General features: G+C 39.7%; 1 protein-coding gene across 2 annotated transcripts in view; it reads right to left on the bottom strand.

The window, feature by feature from the left end:
* The window catches only part of lman1 (lectin, mannose-binding, 1), a 71,096-nt gene that overhangs the window by 32,627 nt on the left and 19,697 nt on the right, over positions 1 to 18,772 (bottom strand). For both annotated transcript variants that reach the window (XM_048543537.2, XM_048543530.2), the window contains exons 2-8: positions 17,024 to 17,178; positions 16,825 to 16,932; positions 15,385 to 15,446; positions 13,695 to 13,794; positions 5,488 to 5,611; positions 5,296 to 5,354; positions 797 to 929 (exon numbers count right to left, since the gene is read on the bottom strand). In XM_048543537.2, coding sequence (XP_048399494.1) covers positions 797 to 929; positions 5,296 to 5,354; positions 5,488 to 5,611; positions 13,695 to 13,794; positions 15,385 to 15,446; positions 16,825 to 16,932; positions 17,024 to 17,178 — 741 coding nt within the window. The remainder of the gene's footprint in view (positions 1 to 796; positions 930 to 5,295; positions 5,355 to 5,487; positions 5,612 to 13,694; positions 13,795 to 15,384; positions 15,447 to 16,824; positions 16,933 to 17,023; positions 17,179 to 18,772) is intronic.

Below are 18,772 nucleotides of genomic sequence, written 5' to 3'. Positions count from 1 at the left end.
AATATAAAAATGCTCAGCCATTCTCATCACTCTCTCTCCAGAAATCTGTGAACATAAGGAAAGACACAATTTGGCAGGAACTTGATATTGCCTTTTGATCAAAAAACTTGAGAATACTCACCGATAATATCATTAAGTAATTATCAATGGTCAATCAGATAATGACATTCAAATTGCTTAGTAACTTTATAAGCATTGTATTACAATACTTTGAGTTTAGGTTGAGCTCTATGACGTTTGTGGTCAGAAGTCACATGATAGTAGGTCATAGTCTAACAGGTTTATTTGAAATTGCAAGCTTTTGTGCTGACTTCAACTGGCAAAGGAGCAATGCTCCAAAACCTTGCAATTTCAAATAAATCTGTTGGACCACAGTCTAGTGTTGTGTTACTTCTGACATTGTCAACCCCAGTCCAACACTAGCACCTCCACACAATTATGAATAGAATCAAGATCATGGTGTGGTGCAAGTGCAAGTATTTTAGATTTCTGAAACTGTTGAAATAAAATGGTAACACTCAATACAATTCTCTGACATACACTTGAAGGATGGCGATCAGATGGCCTTATTTAGTGATGCAAGTTATGCATTGAAATTTCCAATAAATACTATCGTACTAATCAGGGACCAAAAACTCAACTCCCTCAGCTATCTCTGCGTTAGGAAAAAAAAAATTCACATTAAAATTAAAAACATTTCATTCAACTATAAACGACAAGGTAACAAAACCCAGCAGTTTATCAACGTCGAACCAAACAGATTGCTTTCTTTTAAAAACAAAAATTGTCTTTCAACCTGCTTCGCCTTGCATATCAGGATGATCTTTTTGAAATTCTTCTTTTTTTTTATCAAGTTCCTGTTGGAAATTTTCATATTCCTCTCGATATTTCTCTTTTTCTTCTTGGGGAATTGTTGCATCAGCAGGCTCCTATAATCAGGTATCAAAAATTACTTACACTTTACAGTGTAATTTACGGACATTAATCTAAAAATCACACTAGTTAAGTTACTTATTAGATTAATTACATCGCCACTGCAACTCTACAGAGGAACAACAGTTCCACAGTTCTGCAAATGGGTACAAAGTATAAGAATGCGCATTAGACAAATAGCCATAACCATGGTTTGATAACTAAATAAATGTGGTAGTGTATCAAATCACACCTGTAAAAAGACAACCCCAGTTTAATTTACAGTCTGCTCAGCCAGCTGACCTCAACTGAGGAAGTAGTGCAGTGGTATAATGGGCTTGAATAGGGTAGATTTTGTCGATTTGTACTTAGGTAAGCATTGCTAGCAGTGAGGAATAAGGCCTTGGAATAAGTTGTTAACATTGGGGAAGATAGATGGAGGAAAATAAAAGTTTGAATTCAGACATGTGGTGTTAACTCTAGATGGAGAAATTTATTTAGCCATTGTTAGCAGTCCATTATTTGAAGACAAAATTCTAATGTTCTTATAAGACCCCGTGACTGCCCAACAGATCAGATGTCACATTATAATCACATTTAATATTTCCCTCCTGGTCACACAAAATGTTTTGTGAAAATGCAGCAAACAAATGCTCTGACAATTCCTATTGCCCGAGATTGAATCACTAAATTTGGTTTCCAAAAAAAAATCAAAGTACAGACACCAATATTCAAAAGGATTATTAGACAGTAAAGTCCAATTATTATGTGCCAAATACAGGAACGTTCCCGTAGTACACTGCTGCATTGATTTTATCCAAGCAATTAATATGAAATTCCAGACTTTAAAGGACACATACCATTGCTGGCTAGAGCTATACTCACTATAAATTTAAAAAACAATGAAGAATCATTATTTTTCTTGTATTAATTAAGAAAAACTTGGATCATTGTATTATCTGTTTTCCACAACATAGTTGCTGCAGCATACATTCATATATTAAGTATGCTGGCATGGAATTCATACTTGGGCAGCCTTGAATATTGAGGTCAGGTCAGCTGCAATCTCTCCATCAATGTTTTTAGCATAAAACAACTTGTGCAAATTTGAGAATGTACAGCTTAGTCAAATAGTACATGGTAGCATAGTTAATAAATAGCACTCTAATTTCATGCCTCAATTCTGCAGCTGACTACTATGTTCAAGAAGCCATTATTCTTCAATTTTACTGCTCAGTATCTCAATTACTAAAATCAGTAAGATCTCCATAGTGAGTGGTAACTTTGAAACAAAAAAGGCTCTTGAGGAACTATGGTAATGTCCTTACCTCTGAGCAAGGAATCTTGAATTCAAATCCCACTTGGTCTAGAGGCCCGACTATCTTTAGGAGTTTGACCTCCCCCAGTAGAAGACAATCTAACCACTACCCTTTTACATGCAATAGTGTTACCATCTATAAATCCCCCTTATCAACATCTTGGGAGTTAACATTGGTTAGAAACTGAACTGGACTAGCCATTTACTTACAAGATAGCTACAATCAAACATCAGAGGCTAGGAATACTGCAGCGAGTAAGCCATCTCCTGATTCCCCAAAGCCTGTCCACCACCTCCAAGGCATAAGACAACAGTGTGATAGAATACTCCCCTGCTTGCCCTGCATGGGTGCAGTAGTAACAACACTCAAGAAGCTTAACACCATTCAGGACAAAGCAACTCACTTGGCACCACATCCACAAGAACCCGTTCCCTCCATCACCAACACTCAGTAGCAACATTGTGTACTGTCTCTGATCTATAAGTTGAACTGTAGAATTTCACCAAACATCCTTAGACAGTACCTTCCAAACTTATGGCCATATCCATCTAGAAGGACAAGGGCAGCAGATGGGAACATCATAACCTGCAAGTTCCCCTCAAAGTCACTCACCATCCAGATTTAGAAATATAACTGCCGTTCCCTCACTGTCATCGGGTCAAACTCCCGACATTTCATCCCTAAAGTCATTGTGGGTTCATGTGCAGGAGCCTGGACTGCAGTAGTTCAAGGCAGCAGCTTACCACCAACTTCTCAAGGGCCTCTAAGGATGCAATAAATGCTGGTGAGGCAGCAAAGCCCACATCCCACAAGTGAATAAAAAAAAGTGAAATCTGACCATGTTGATTGGAAAATGTCTAATAAAACTTTAAACTTCCACTGCTAACTGAAAGGATAAGTTGTTTTACATTTATATGTTTTAAGATTTACCTGTCAGGCTAAAAGACTCGACTGACTAAACACCTTTTGGAAGCAATATATACTGTAAAATAAAACTCAGGAATATTTTACACTGTTATTTAAGTTGATATCCAATTTTCCCCACACTCAGTCTAAATTGGTTCTTCACTCTTGAGGGTTTTACTTTCCCAGTCTAAAAACTTTTAAGTCCAGAATTTTGACATTACGCATTTTCTTTAAAATCTCTCCCTCTGATTAAAGCTAGGAAAATCTTCCAGCCTCATTTTAACTCTTCATGTATTCGGTCTCCTTAAATCAGAGCATGAGATTTCAGCCAGATTCTTTGCTGTCATAGCTGATTCCTGTCTCTCTGATCCTGGAAGATTATTTGTTTCCAGTTTACAAGATCCAGCAACAAATACGAACCAATTTATTCCAGGAACAAAAGATGAAATTGCTGGAAAAGCTCAGCCAGTCTGGCAGCAACTTTGCATAAACAACTATCTTTTCCTAGCTACCCAACAGTTCTGAGGAAGGGTCACTGGACCCCAAACATAATTTTGATTTCTCTCCATGCCACCAGACCTGAACTTTTCCAGCAATTTCTGCCTGTGTTTCTGATTTCCACATCAGCAGTTCTTTGTTTTTAATTGAATGGTTTCAGCAGGTGCTACACTTCCCTTCAACACTTATTTCCAGTAAACAGTTAAACATGCCGTCCCTCCCATTCAAAACATTACTAGCACTGAGACGATAACAATTAAGAAAATCAGAATAAGTGAAAATGACTTTGAAACAAAATTAGGATAGAAACAAAAAAAATCATTTGGAAGGTAATAATGCTTCAAAGTCCATTACTGTAATATTTCATAGACAATTCCAAAGGTCAAGCAATTTATTACTTAAAATGGTTTACTTTTGTAAATGAAGTACAATTAGATAATCATTTAAGCAATTCATTAAATTTAATTTGCTAGACACTGAATATTATTAATGGTTTAGAATGAGGAAATAAACATTCATTTCCACAACACAAGGCTGTGTGAAAAAGAGAATAGTGAGAAGGATGCAGAGATGCTTCAGTGTGATTTGGATAAGTCAAGTGAGTAATCAGATGCATGGTGGATGAAGTATAATGTCAATAAATGCAAAATTGTTAAATATGGCAGGAAATACAAGAAGGCAGATTACCTGACAGGCAACAGATTGGCAAAGTGGGGGAGATACAACAACACCTGGCTGTCCTTGTGTACCAGTTGCTGAAAGGAAGCATGCAGATATCGGTGGCAAATGCTTGTCTTTGATAGCAAGAGGGTTTCAAAACAGCAGCAGTGGTGTCCTGCTACATTTGTACAGTTGTGGTCTCACCTAAGACCTTAGGTATTATGTGCAATTTTGGTCTCACTAGGACAGATGTTCTGGTTGTGGAATTTGCAACAAAGGTTTATCAGATGGGATGGCAGGGCTGATTTATGAAAACGGACTGGACTATGTTCACTGGAGTTTAGAAGATGGGGCTGTGGAGGCGGGGGGAATCTCAAACAGAAAATCACAACTGATCTAGACACAGTAAAATGCATGAAGTATGTTCCTGATGACCAGGCAGTCCAGAACCAGAGGCCAGACTTAAAGGGTGCACAGTAGGCCATTTGGGATAGAGTTGAGAAGAAATTTCTTCATCCAGAGAGTGGTGAGCCTTCTGAATTTTTGACCTCAACCACTTCGTGGCCAAAACATCAAAATGTTTCCTAGAACGAGTTAGATATAGTTCTTAGTGCTAAAGGCAAAGGACATGAGGAGCAGCATATGTATTGGGTAACGAGCCATAATGAATGGCAAAGCAGGTCTGATGGACGGAATGGTCTGTTCGTCCTCCTAATTTCCATGTTTACATTAAAGTCACAATTTTTAAAAATAAACCAAATATATACATGTTTCAAGCAAAAGGTGGCTGTACCTTAATTTGTATTAAACCTGTTTTTAGCGAAAAATAATCCTCTATAAGCAAGTTGCCAAAATGTGCTCGTTTTCAGTCTTCCCAATCTCCTTCAATTTATTACAACTTGAGAAGTAACCCATATTCTGTCTTTTCAGCTAGAATGCTGTTGCACTGTTTGTATTCGTCATGCAGCTTTTTTCAATTAATGCTCATTTTGAATCTTACCACTGGTTTGCCAGGTTCCAAAAGTCTGAATGTCAGAAAGGACAAAACATCATGATCATCTGTCAAAACAAATCAACATGCTTTAATGTGAAAGTTCAATTGTGAAGTCTGTAATGAGCTAATTTACAGCTTAAAGCAAACTTTTCTGCAAGCTTTAAAAAAAAAGCATATTATGTTTTGCTAGAAGCTCACCTGCAAGACCTCCAGTCGCTGCAGAGATTCCAAAATAACCCTCAGGTGGAAGCATCATATTTTCTACTCTGGCACAAAGCTCATAATCATCATTATTTGGAGTAAAGCCATTATGTAGCATAACCTACAACAGAAGATCAGGACATATGTTTTGAGTGGCTGTTTAAGATTCTCATGACTATGTACAACAGCGGCCTAGGTTTGTTTTGGTTAAATTTTAACAGATTGGCTATACTTTCTTTTCATACTTGATAATATATGCTGTTAATGAGACTGAATAAAGATTATCTTGCTTGCCAATGGAACATGGACAAGTCGAGGATAATATGCTTCCTTCTTAATTAAATGAGAGATCTTCAGAATACAATTTAACACCAAAAATATAATGCATTATACACACATAATGCTGAAGACCCTACATAATTTATTTGAGGGCTCATGAAGAATAGTGGACATTGGTATATTTGAATACCTGAACCTATTCTTCCCTTCTTCCCCCCTCCCCATCCCCAAAACCGCTTATTAGTCAATTTAAATGTTGTGATTTCTAAAACATCCTAGTTTATGGAACTGCTGGGCTTATTGGAAATCACGGGCATGGGCTTTTTGGCTTTATTTTGGGCTTTTTTTTTGTTCAGTTAGGATTCAGACTGCTGTAAGAGAGAAGTACCCAGCTAATCCTGCCACTCTCAAAGTTTTCAGGCTCCTGAGGAGTGCAAAATCCTGATTAGACTGTTCGCCTAATAAAGCTTGCAAAAACTGAAATTAACTGTTTTTGAATGTCCCAGTGACAAGTTCCTGCATTTGCTGATAACAATTTACACGTGCCAGGATGCTGACTGAAAGCCATCTTGAACACTTCACACCTTATCCTACCTTCCTCAAAATCTAATTATTATTGACATCAGGATGTGTTTGAAAAATGTTCTGCAGAGATTAAATTCTTTATTTTTTCATGAATTGTCTTGTATCGTGGGTTTATTTAGAAGGGTGTGTACACTTTATTATTTCCGACCGTGTTTTAACAGACTTTACACATTTGTTAAAGTCGTCCTATTTCCAGAATAAGTAATGAATTTCATTGATGAAACAAACCCTGTTGACAGATGTGTATTATATGCCCAATAAAAAAATTGACCATTTCAGTAATTTGGCGAGACAAGGAAGAGCAAGTCAATAGGAGGCAATTGTCCCCAGACTGAAGATTATTGCACATCCCTAAATGCCTTAAAAGTGATGGTAAGCTGTCTTTTGAACTGCTGCAGTCCATGGGTCACTCAAATGTTGGCATTTTGAAAAGAAAATAAATTGGAGGGGTCATGATGAGTCAATTGGTACCTACAATATCTAGTACAGATTTTGGCTATGGTAGACTATTTACAGGGGTTCTCACTGGTCCTGTACATAAGTGGTTATCTTTAAAAACCAAGAGAGGAACATTCAAATAGTATAAAATTCACAGTAAATGAAATGGTTCACTACAGTCAACATGAGGAGAGCTACAGCAATTTGTTCTCACACAGTGTTATTTCTTTATGAGGAATGATGTCCCATGAAAATAACATGAGTTAAACTATACAAGATAAGCCATAACAGACGGTTCTTATTTTTGATCCAGAACTTAATTTTTGACCCCGAAAACGTAAAAGATAGATTGGAAACTATGACATTCATAACAGAATGATGTGGTTAAACCCAACACAATTCGACAGTTTCAAGTATTTAAAACAAGGAAATACAAGGACCCTGGTTTTAACGTTGCCCACTTTAACATCATTTTGCATGACTATCGTAAGCTACTAGGACTAGAAATCATTTGACCGATTCACATCTGCAGTACCTGATTTGAGTGGCATCAGTTTGGAACAATGGAGTCCTCAGTTGGGTAAATGTGTCAGAAACAGATGCAACAGAAACTGAGAAACTGGGAGTATGGAATGGAGTCCTTCCAAAAAGAGGGTGTAATTAAGGCAAGTATAGGAGTTGGAGTTTGAAGAATGAATGAATTATGGTAGTTGAGGTAGGGGACTAGCTTAATTAAATTCTCTTAAAAGGTACAACTAGCTTAACCTCGAGAGAAGTCATGACAGGAGACCTCAGACCCCTGGTGTACTCCTCATGTACAATGTGGGAAATAAGGGACAGTTCTAGTGTTTCTGATAACATGTGCAAGAAGCGTGTCCAGCTGCAGCTACGGGCCAACTGCTTTCTGGAGCTGGAACTGAAAGTGGACTCACTGTGGAGCATCAGCGATGCTGAGTATGTCACATCACGTTTAGTGAAGTGATCACACTGCAAGTGAAGATTACACAGGCAGAAAAGGAACAGGTGACCATCAAAGTAAAAAGCTCATCAAGAAAGCACAGGAGTACCGTGTGGTCACCCCTCTCTCAAACGGATGTATGGCTTTAGGTATTGTTGGGAGGTCAGGGGGGTAAAGGCCTCTTTCGGGAAAGAAGCAGCAGCTAATTTCGTGGCACCATGGGTGGCTCTGCTGCACAGATGGGGAGGGAAAATGAGCGTACAGTTATAGTGTTAGGGGATTTAATAATAAGCTGTACAGACTTCTGTGGCCACAGACGTGAATCCAGGATGAAATGTCTTCCTGGTGCTAGGGTCAGGGATGTTACAGAGCAGCTTCAGGACATTCTGGAGTGGAGGGATGAACAGCCAGTGGTCATGGTGCACATTGTTTCCCTAGGTCTTCGATACGTGAGGGATGAGGACCTGAAAGGTGAACACAGGAAGTAAGAACACAAATTGAAATGCAGAAATCTCAGGATTACTGCGAGTGCCACACGCTAGTGACAGCAGGAATAACAGAATACGTCAGATGAACGTATGGCTGAAGAAATGGCATTCCAGGGAGCAGTTTAGATTCTTGAGACATTGGAATGGTTTCTAGGAAAAGAGGGGTCTGCACATGCCTGATGGGTTGCACCTAGCCAGAGCCGGGACAAATATCCTACGGGATCTTTTGCCAGTTCCGAAGGTGAGGTTTTAAACTAGTTTGGCAGGCGGATGCGAATCAAAGTAAGGCTCAGATTCAGATCAGGAAACATGAGGAAGAACATTAGTCAGTGATGTAGTCAGCAACTTGGAAAGACAAAGGAAACACGGATTAAAAATATCCAACACAGAATACTGACAGGGTTGAGCTGATTATATTTCAATGCAAGGAGCATTACAAATAAGGCTGATGAACTAACACCATAGACAGACAAATGGCAGCATGATCTTGTTGATATAAAGGAAACCTGGCTAAAGGAATAGAGTGAATGACAAGAAAAGGAGGGGAGAGAGTAATATTGCTTAAAGAATCAATTATACAGTTGTGAGCCGGGATGATATACTAAATGGGCTAACAGATGAGGTGTTATTGGTTGAGCTCTGGAGTAGTTACACTACTAGGAGTATACTACAGAGACCCAAGTAGTGAGAGGGAGAGAGAAGAACATATACAAAGGCAAATTTCTGCCCGTAGGAGTAAGAGGGTGCTAACAGCAGGAGACTTTAACTATCCCAATATCAACTGGGTTTCAAACAATATAAAGGGCATTGAGGGTTTAAAAAAAAATCTCACGTACTGTGGCCAGGAATTTGTTGTAAAAAATCATGACAGGTGGCACCATTCTAGATTTTGTTTTGCGTAATGAAGATGGGCAAGTGGGTGAAGTGACGGTGGGCGACCGTTTCGGAGATAGTGCCCACAATTCGATTTGATTTAGTATTATTATGGAAAAGGACAGAGATAATCAGGAGAAAAGGTTTATAACCGGGGGGGGGGGGGGGGGGGGGCGCAAATTTTTCAAAACAGGCAAGTGATTTGGCTGAGGTGGGTTGGACAGGACTGCTAAAGGATAGATCAGTGGTAAACCAGTGGGGTACACTAAAAAGTGAGATATTTAGGGCACAAAACAGACATGTCACTTCAAAAATAGGAATGGCACAAATCCAAACACCCATAGAAAACATACAGGGAGAGCTAAACAGGAAAAGAAAGCTTACGGCAGTCACAAAAAAACCCCAAAAAAATCAACACAGCAGGTCTGTGTTACCTGGCAATAAGAATCTAATCATGAACATGAATCCATTGGCGATTGTCAGAAAAAAAACCCAACTGGTTCACTAATGCCCTTTAGGGAAGGAAACTGCCATCCTTATTTGGTCTGGCCTACATGTGGCTCCAGATCCATGACAATGTGGTTGACTCTCAACTGGCCTCTGGGCAATTAGGGATGGGCAATAAATGCTGCCTAGCCAGCAATGCCCTCATCCTGTTAAAGATGAAAGAAAAAAAGACAGCCGAGATGAATCGTAGAATCCCCACAATGTGGAACCAGGCCATTTGGTTTACTGAGTCCACACTGACTCTCCAAAAAGCATCCCACCCAGACTATTCCCCACACTGTATCCCTACAACTCCATTTCCTATGGCCAATCCACTTAACCTGGTCATCCCTGAACACTATGGATTTGCTATGCTAAACTATCCACCTAACCTGCACACTATAAAAAGGACAGGGATCAAGTTAAAACAACAAAATTAAGCAGAGGGCATGAAAAAATACTAACAAGCAAGATAAGGAAAGCCCAAAGATGTTTTAGCAGACTAGAAACAGCAAAAAGGCAGTTAAAGAAAAAGTGGGACCTATCAGAGATAGGGAAAGAAACTTTTGTGATGATGCAGAGGATACAGAAAGGATTTTAAATACATCTTTTTGACTGCACAACCATAAAAGAAAAGGAATGATGTAGAAGAGGAGCAGTGTAAAGTATAGGACAGAATAATCAAAACAAAAGAGTAAGTGTTAGAGGCGTTGGAATAATTGTAACAGGATTATTTTCCAATCTTCACTAGACACAGATAAGATGCCAGAGGACTGGAGGAATGTAAAATATAGTTCTGTTCTTTAAAAAGGATAAAAAGGAAATGTCAAACTATTATAGGCCAGTCAGTCTGAACTCAGTGGTGGGCAAATTGTTGGAATCAATACTGAGGGGAATTAGATGAACTATCACTTTGACAGGCATGGACTAGTCAGGGATATTTAGCATGGCTTTGTTTAACGGAAGGTCATGCCTTACAAATTTGATTACGTTCTTTGAGAAAGTGGCAAGGACGATCAATGAGGGTACTGAAGTGGATGTTCTCCACATGGACTTTAGTCATGCATTTGACAAGTCCCACATGGCAGGCTAGTCAAAAAAGTAAAAGCACATCGGAAACAGGATAATGTGTCAAACTGAATCCACAGTTGACTTAGTAACAGGCAACAAAGGATAATGGTTGAGGCTGCCCTTGCGAATGGAAAGCTTTTTAAAATGGTGTTCTGCAGGGCTCACTGTTAGGATCCCTGCTGTTTGTTTCATACATGAATGATCTGGACTTGAACATGGGGGACACAGTTGGAAAATGTGTTGACGAAAGAAAAGTTTGCCAACTAGTGGTTAGTGTAGAGGATAGCTGTAGGTTCCAAATTGATATAGATGGGTCGATGGAGTGGGCAGGAAAGTGGAGCTCAATTCTTCGAAATGTGAGGTAATACACTTAGGGAGATTAAACAGTAAAAGGGAATACACAACTATTGAAAATATACTGAGGGGTTGATGATGTGGTATGTAAGTACACAGATCCCTAAAGGTAACAGTGGAGGTACAGAAGGTTATAAAGAAGGCATACGGAACACACTCCTTCATTGGCAAAGGTATAGAATACAAAAGTAGATATATTAAATGACGAAACACCTTTAGTGCCAGTGGGGGCCTCAACTGATTTTGTACACAGTTCTGGTTAGCATTGTTGCCTCACAGGATCAGGGACCCGGGTTCGATCGCAGGCTTGTGTGACGGTCTGTATGGAGTTTGCACGTTCTCCCGGAAACTGCACGGGTTGTGTCCGGGTGCTGTGGTTTCTTCCAACAGTCCAAAATGGGCAGGTTAGGTAGATTGGCCATACTAAGTTGCTCTGTAGTGTCCGGGGATGAGCAGGCTTGGTGGATTAGCTGTGGTAAATTGATTGATTGATTGATTTATTGTCATGTGCACTGAAGTACAGTGAAATGCTTTGTTTACGAGTAGTGCAGGCAGATAATAGTAAGCATGGATGTACAGATCAAAAAGACTTAAATAGTTAGATCATCATTAGTCAAATCAGCATTATTTGAGGCTTGAGAGTCCATTCATCAATCTAAATATGGCTGGGAAGAAGCTATTCCTGAACCTGCTCGTGAATGTGTTCATGCTTCTTTATCTGCTGCCTGACAAAAAAAAGGGTTGTAGGAGATCATTACCGGGCTACGATGAGTCTTTGATGATGTTGGCAGCCTTTCCATGGCAGTGAACCATGTAAATAGGGTCCATAAATGGAAGGTTGGTTTCCATGATGATCTGGCTGTGCACACCACCTTCTGTAGTTTCTTACGGTCCTGGGCACAGCAGTTGCCAGACCAGGCCATTATGCATCTGGACAGTATGCTTTCAATAGTATAACTGTAGAAGTTGGTGATGGTCCTTATGGATATGCCAAATTTCCTAAGCCACCTCAGGAAGAAGAGGCATTGTTGTGCCTTCTTGACTGTCACATCAACATGTGAAGTCCAGGGTATGTTGTCAGTTATCATTACTCCAAGGAACCTGACACTCTCCACCCATGGGGTAACAGGGATACTGTGGGGTTGGGGGCGAGTGTCTACACAGGGTTGGTGCATACTTGATGGGCTGAATGGCCTCTAACTGCACTGTAGGGATTCTATGATCCAAGAATTGCTCTGGCAAGCATGCAGAGGATATTTACTAGAAAGTTGCCAGTGCTGGACAATTGCAACTATGAGGAGAGATTGGTGAGGTTGAGGTTGAGGTTGAGGTTGAGGTTGAGGTTTTTCTCCCCCCCACTTAGAACAAAGAGGGGAGACATGATTGACTTATACGAAATTGTGAGGGAGGAAGAGATAGCGGGACAGGAGGAACCTTTTTCCTTGGTGGAAAATTCCAAAACCAGGAGTTTGAATCTATGACTCAAAAACCCAGTGGCAGAGGAATTAAAGGGGACTGGGGAAAAAATCTTTTCATGCAGCGGGTAGTGGGTGTCTGGAATCTGCTGCCCGAGTTGGTGCAAGGGGCAGAGACCCTAAGAAGTACCTGGATCTGCACTAAGTGCTGAAAGCTGCAGGGCTAAGAGCTGTGTGCAGGAAAATGGGATTAGAAAAGACATCTGGGTGTCTGAGTCGGCATGGAAAAGATGTACTGAATGACTCCTTTCTGTGCTGTGCCGTTTCTAGGTTCGTTATTCTAACCTGTAGAAAAAGGGTATGGTCTTGCACTTTAGTAGGAAGAATGAAAAAGATAGCTCATTATTTATATGGAGAGAAAGCGCAGTACAAAAGGATCTAGGGGTGTTGTTATGCTCAAAATAAAACGTTAGCATATAGGTGCAGCAAGTAATTACGACAGCAAATGGAATTTTGGCCTTGATGGGACTGGAGATTAAAAATAACAAAATCTTGCTACAACTGTACAGTGTTGTTGAGGACAACATGATTGTGATGCTGTGGTCCTGATGTTTTGAATGAGCAAAAACACGGCAAATAAATTTGCAACTAAGAGAAAGAGGAGGTGGGGCATAAACAGAGAAAGTGAATGAGAGGGCGTCATTCTTCTAAACTTCAGTCCTGATATAGTCCAGATTCAGTCTCTCTTCATACATCAGTCCTGCCATACCAGGAATCAGTAGGGATCCCAGAACAAATGGTGTCAACTGAGAACTTGATATTGTGGCAGAATGAGGGCAGGTTTTTAAAAGTTAGAGCACTTTGCCCCAAGGTTTCATCCAAGTACCATTACTGTGTTTTTCATAGAACTCAGTTTCAGAAAAATCAATCTAACTTTGCAAATTGTACCAAATCAGGAGAAGCAATGGAATCAAATAAAACAGACCAGTAAGTACCAAATGAGTAGGAAAAATATAGCCAACTAAATACATAAAATAAACAGAAATATGAAACAAGCTGTGAGATTAATGCTTAAATAGCTATAAGAGCTAGTCTTGTACCAAAAATCACAAGATCTAATAAGCTATTTCCACAAACCGTTTGATGTTGTCATTTGCCATTGTTTTCCCACAAACTTTCTGTTAAGTGGATTTTTTGATATAAAACAGAAAAACCAAGGTAATAATCATTTTGATATGTTCAAAATAAGAAGCTTACCGTAAGTGTTTTTTTGTAGTAGATAATTCTCGCTCTTACGGGGTAAGGCTTGTTTCTAAAGTCTCTCAGACAAGAGCCCAATGCTTGTGCTGCACCGTCACTGTAGACGCAAGTAAATTATTGTAGTGTTAAAATACAAGTGATAAACTAATTCTTTTCAAGAATACAACGGAAGTCAAGCATATCAAAAATAAGGTCAACTTTCGTGCATTTCCTTACATTTTGGTTTATGAGCATTAAATATTCAGGTATTCAGTTTAATTTGCTGATTTTCGTACAATCCAAATTGTAAAAAAACTATTTTTAAAAACAATCATCTTTCCCTACAATTCAATAAACAGTTTACATTTCCAATCACACAATTAATCACTGAGCAGAGTTAAATTGAAAGGAAATCAAGTGTGTGGATTAATTTTCACAGCTTAGGTGTGCAATGCTAAAGAGGAACAGCATTCTTGATTTTTATTGATATTTCACTACTACATGAATTGGAAAGAAACACAAATCAACATACTACTCAATTCAAGGGACATGTGTAATTCTGAATTTACTTGCAACCACAGCATGACAAGTTCACAATATGCATCATGCTGCACACTTACAAACACTGCAAAATGACCAAAGGCAGCTCCATTTAAACTATATACAAAAATCATAAGGATAATTTCCAGCAGCCCTTCCTGTTAATATAGTTGGTACCACTTTCTGCCCATACAAAGGCCAGGAGAGCTTGTGCTCAGCAACATTGCAGAGGAGGCTGTAGCTGCTGGCAAAAAAGGCAAGTAAACGTGGAAGGTCATGGGATAATGAGGTTTCCAGCAGACAATCCATAGCTAGATAATGTCATCCAGTCCCTTGATCAGACACTGACTGCATTTGAGCAAGGGCCCATCACTCCCAAGGAGACAAGGTGCATTCAGGGCAAAAGCTATTAGGAGTTCTGCATGGTGCCAGGCCCTCCTGTTGCTGTGCAAGTCCTGGTGACACTGCTGAGGTCCTTAAATAGTCCTTATTTGGGTCCTCAATTGATACCAGGTGGGAAGGTCCTCCAGTAGTATTATGTTACAGCTTCAATTTAGACTACAAATCCATGTTTAAAAAAGTCAAAAGGGTTTGGACTCAAGTCTGAGATAAGAACTCAAACAATGCTGGTTGCTTCAACCCCTTGACATTTACCAGACAACAGTTAAACATGATCATGTAAAGTAGTCAAACTTGTTCACATCAATATTCTCTTTCCTGACAAACTTTTAAAATAAATTCTGAGTTGTATAAGCAAGTGTACAAAACCATGATTTTCCAGAAAAGACTGTGCAAAGGTAAGCTAAGCACACTAATGAATGGAACTACTGGTGGGCATGTGCAATGTGCTGCCGGCAGTGGTAGTGGAGTTAGATACTTTAGAAACTTTTAAGCGACTCTTGGATAGGCACACAGGTGGTAATACAATGTAGGATATGCAGGGTAGTTTGATCTCGGTAGGATAATAGGTCAGCACAACATCATGGGCCGAAGGACTTGTACTGTGCTGCATGTTCAATGAACGCATGCTATCTTAGGCATTCAGCTTCAAGCGCATCAATGTCAGATAACCAACAGCCATCCTCAATCCTCACCAAATAACACGCTTCAGTCAAAACAGAATCGACATTCATGTTAAAACGTTGCAGAAATTACTTTAAATACTTACTTTTGATGATCATAGAGATATTGCCCATTATTTCCAACAACAAGTACTACCGGGTTATTCTTCTGCAAATCAAAAATAAACTTTCAGGTTAATTTTCCTTATTGTATAAAATTTCAACACAACTGCAAATCTCAAACTGTGGTGATCAAAATAAAAATAACAAATAGACAACATCCTTGATGCACTGGTGAAACTTGAGATTTTACATCAGCCTTTCACCATAATTAAAATAATTGTTAATCAATGTTTTTAATATTCAAAAGAAAGTCTTTTACCCACTGTTAAACATTTTAGCGCTGGCTTAAAATCTTAAATGTAAAGCATAAAATTATTACAGCAAATATTTAAAAATTAAATCAAAAACAAATCTTCACAACTTAAATACTGGGGCAGCATGGTGGCTCAGTGGTTAGCGCTGCTGCCTCACAGCACCAGGGACAAACATCATGGGCCAAAGGGCCTGTGCTGTGCTGTTCTATGCTCTATGAATACCACGGACCCAGGTTCAATTCCAACCTCGGGCGACTGTCCGTGAGGAGTCTGCACATTCTCCCAGTGTCTGCGTGGGTTTCCTTCAGGTGCACCAGTTTCCTCCCACAGTCCAAACATGCGTAGGCTAGGTGGATTGGCCATGCTAGCTTGTCCGTAATGTGTAGATTAGGTGGGTTACAGGGGGATGGGTCTGGGTGGGATGCTCTGAAAGTCAGTGGGGCCTGATTGAGCCAAAGGGCCTGTTTCCACACTGTAGGGATTCTATTCTATGATTACGAGTCAAATCTAGTGATATGAGACAATAGAATTATATACATTGTGGCACACAATAAAGACAGATTCTGCAACTGTGGGTGAAGGATCATTGACATCTAGAACTCTATTCACAACACTAACTACACCAGAAATAGGAGTAGAGCGTGTTCAACCATCCAACATGAACTGGAGTGTCAGTGCCACTTCCCATGCTGCTAGCGTTCAACCAGTCTGTGCTTGCCAGTCTCAGAAAAGAATATCCACCATTAGATGTGACTCTGCTATTGAAAATCATTTATTAGGACTGTGCTGAGAGTTACACTAGGGCTTGCAATGTGATGCATTTGAAGATTCGAGAAGCTAGATATATGCATAAATCTCATTGTTGTAGTAACAAAAAAAAATGCTGTTGAACAAAGTTCCTTTAAGACTGAATGGTATTATTTTGGGTCAAAAGAATCAGGGATATTGCAGGGACGGAGAATTGGAGGAGCCCCCTTGTTAGCTTTCTGTCCAGCAGAGCAGGTTTGATGGCCTATATGGCTTACTTTTGTTCGCATTTCATTTCTTTACAAATACTGTTGAATGGTACACTCAACTGCCAAATGCAGTGAATGCATGTTTACAAAAATATTTTACTTCTTTAGTAATTGCTTTTTTGTCTGTGAAATAGTCACTTGAATTTAGCCATACCTTTCCATCATTGTCAAAGGAGTCAAAGAAAATACCAACACCATTCCATGAATCAGCTGCTCCAAAAACTGGGCCATCTAATCCTTGATCTACTGTGTACCAGATTGCCTAAATTGAGAGATGAGAAAAGTAGTGCATCATAGCTGTAAACAGCTCAATCATTTTGAACAGGTACTTTATTGAAATAACAGATCATTACCAAACCATCAGCTCCGACCCGTCCTCTTCCTGTCACACGGAAAGTAACTTCAATTTCCCAGTTTTCAAAGCTAAATTTGCTTTTTGTCCAAACAGATCCTTTCTGACTTTTCAGTGATGGTGTTATACGGATTTGATCAGCACTTGGTATTGCATCTAAAAAATATACAAAGAAAATCTCTGAACAAATGCTGTTAAAGAGGATGGTTAAACATTCAACTAGTTTCTTGCATTGACAACACTCGTGATGATGGCAACAGACTTCGAGATAAACCTCCTCAGAGAAAACTGAACATTCATTGCTCAAAAAAGATAATGCAAAACATTGTGGAAATAAAAAGCTCACAACGTCTAACATGTTGAAATAATAGAAATTACAAGACTGAGAAAAAGGGATAGCTTGCTTTAAATTTGGCTGCTGTTGAAAAAAAATGCACTGGCCACAAACATGAGACCCACTAGCCCATTTATACAATGGAACCATTCAAAAAACAGAATCAGTAGCAGCATACTAAGTTGTTTTTGGGACTTTACAGTAAATACCAATGATATTTAGGCTTACCAGGGACTCCGTTATCTCACATTTCGGTAAAGCCTGAAATTCATGTTTGAATTATTTATGAAGCTTTTTTTAGAACTGGGAAAAGCAATCTGCGAGTAGCACAGCTGTTTAATTTGGTTCAGATGTTACACTTAGATGTCTGCTTGTAAAACAAACACCAGCAGCTACAGTTGATGATGTGGCACTGTTCTTCCATTGATCATTTAATGGAGAAACGCATAAAGGTGTATGGAACTACAGATTTCATGTGACAAGAACATAGAACATCGAACAGTACAGCACAGAACAGGCCCTTCAGCCCACGATGTTGTGCCGACCATTGATCCTCATGTATGCACCCTCAAATTTCTGTGACCATATGCATGTCCAGCAGTCTCTTAAATGTCCCCAATGACCTTGCTTCCACAACTGCTGCTGGCAACGCATTCCATGCTCTCACAACTCTCTGTGTAAAGAACCCGCCTCTGACATCCCCTCTATACTTTCCTCCAACCATCTTAAAACTATGACCCCTTGTGTTAGCCTTTTCTGCCCTGGGAAATAGTCTCTGGCTATCAACTCTATCTATGCCTCTCATTATCTTGTATACCTCAGTTAGGTCCCCTCTCCTCCTCCTTTTCTCCAATGAAAAGAGTCCAAGCTCAGTCAACCTCTCTTCATAAGATAAGCCCTCCAGTCCAGGCAGCATCCTGGTAAACCTCCAATGAACCCTCTCCAAAGCATCCACATCTTTCCTATAATAGGGCGACCAGAGCTGGACGCAGTATTCCAAGTGCGGTCTAACCAAAGTTTTATAGAGCTGCAACAAGATCTCACGACTCTTAAACTCAATCCCGCTGTTAATGAAAGCCAAAACACCATATGCTTTCTTAACAACCCTGTCCACTTGGGTGGCCATTTTAAGGAATCTATATATCTGCACGCCAAGATCCCTCTGTTCCTCCACACTGCCAAGAATCCTATCCTTAATCCTGTACTCAGCTTTCAAATTCGACCTTCCAAAATGCATCACCTCGCATTTATCCAGGTTGAACTCCATTTGCCACCTCTCAGCCCATCACTGCACCCTGTCAATGTCCCGCTGCAGCCTACAACAGCCCTCTATACTGTCAACGACACCTCCAACCTTTGTGTCGTCTGCAAACTTGCTGACACATCCTTCAATCCCCTCATCCAAGTCATTAATAA

The sequence above is a fragment of the Stegostoma tigrinum genome, chromosome 1 (genome assembly GCF_030684315.1).
Source record: "Stegostoma tigrinum isolate sSteTig4 chromosome 1, sSteTig4.hap1, whole genome shotgun sequence".
NCBI classification, from domain to species: Eukaryota; Metazoa; Chordata; class Chondrichthyes; order Orectolobiformes; family Stegostomatidae; genus Stegostoma; species Stegostoma tigrinum.
The sequence above is the reverse complement of the archived record's forward strand: the minus strand, read 5'-3'. Positions and strand labels throughout refer to the sequence as shown.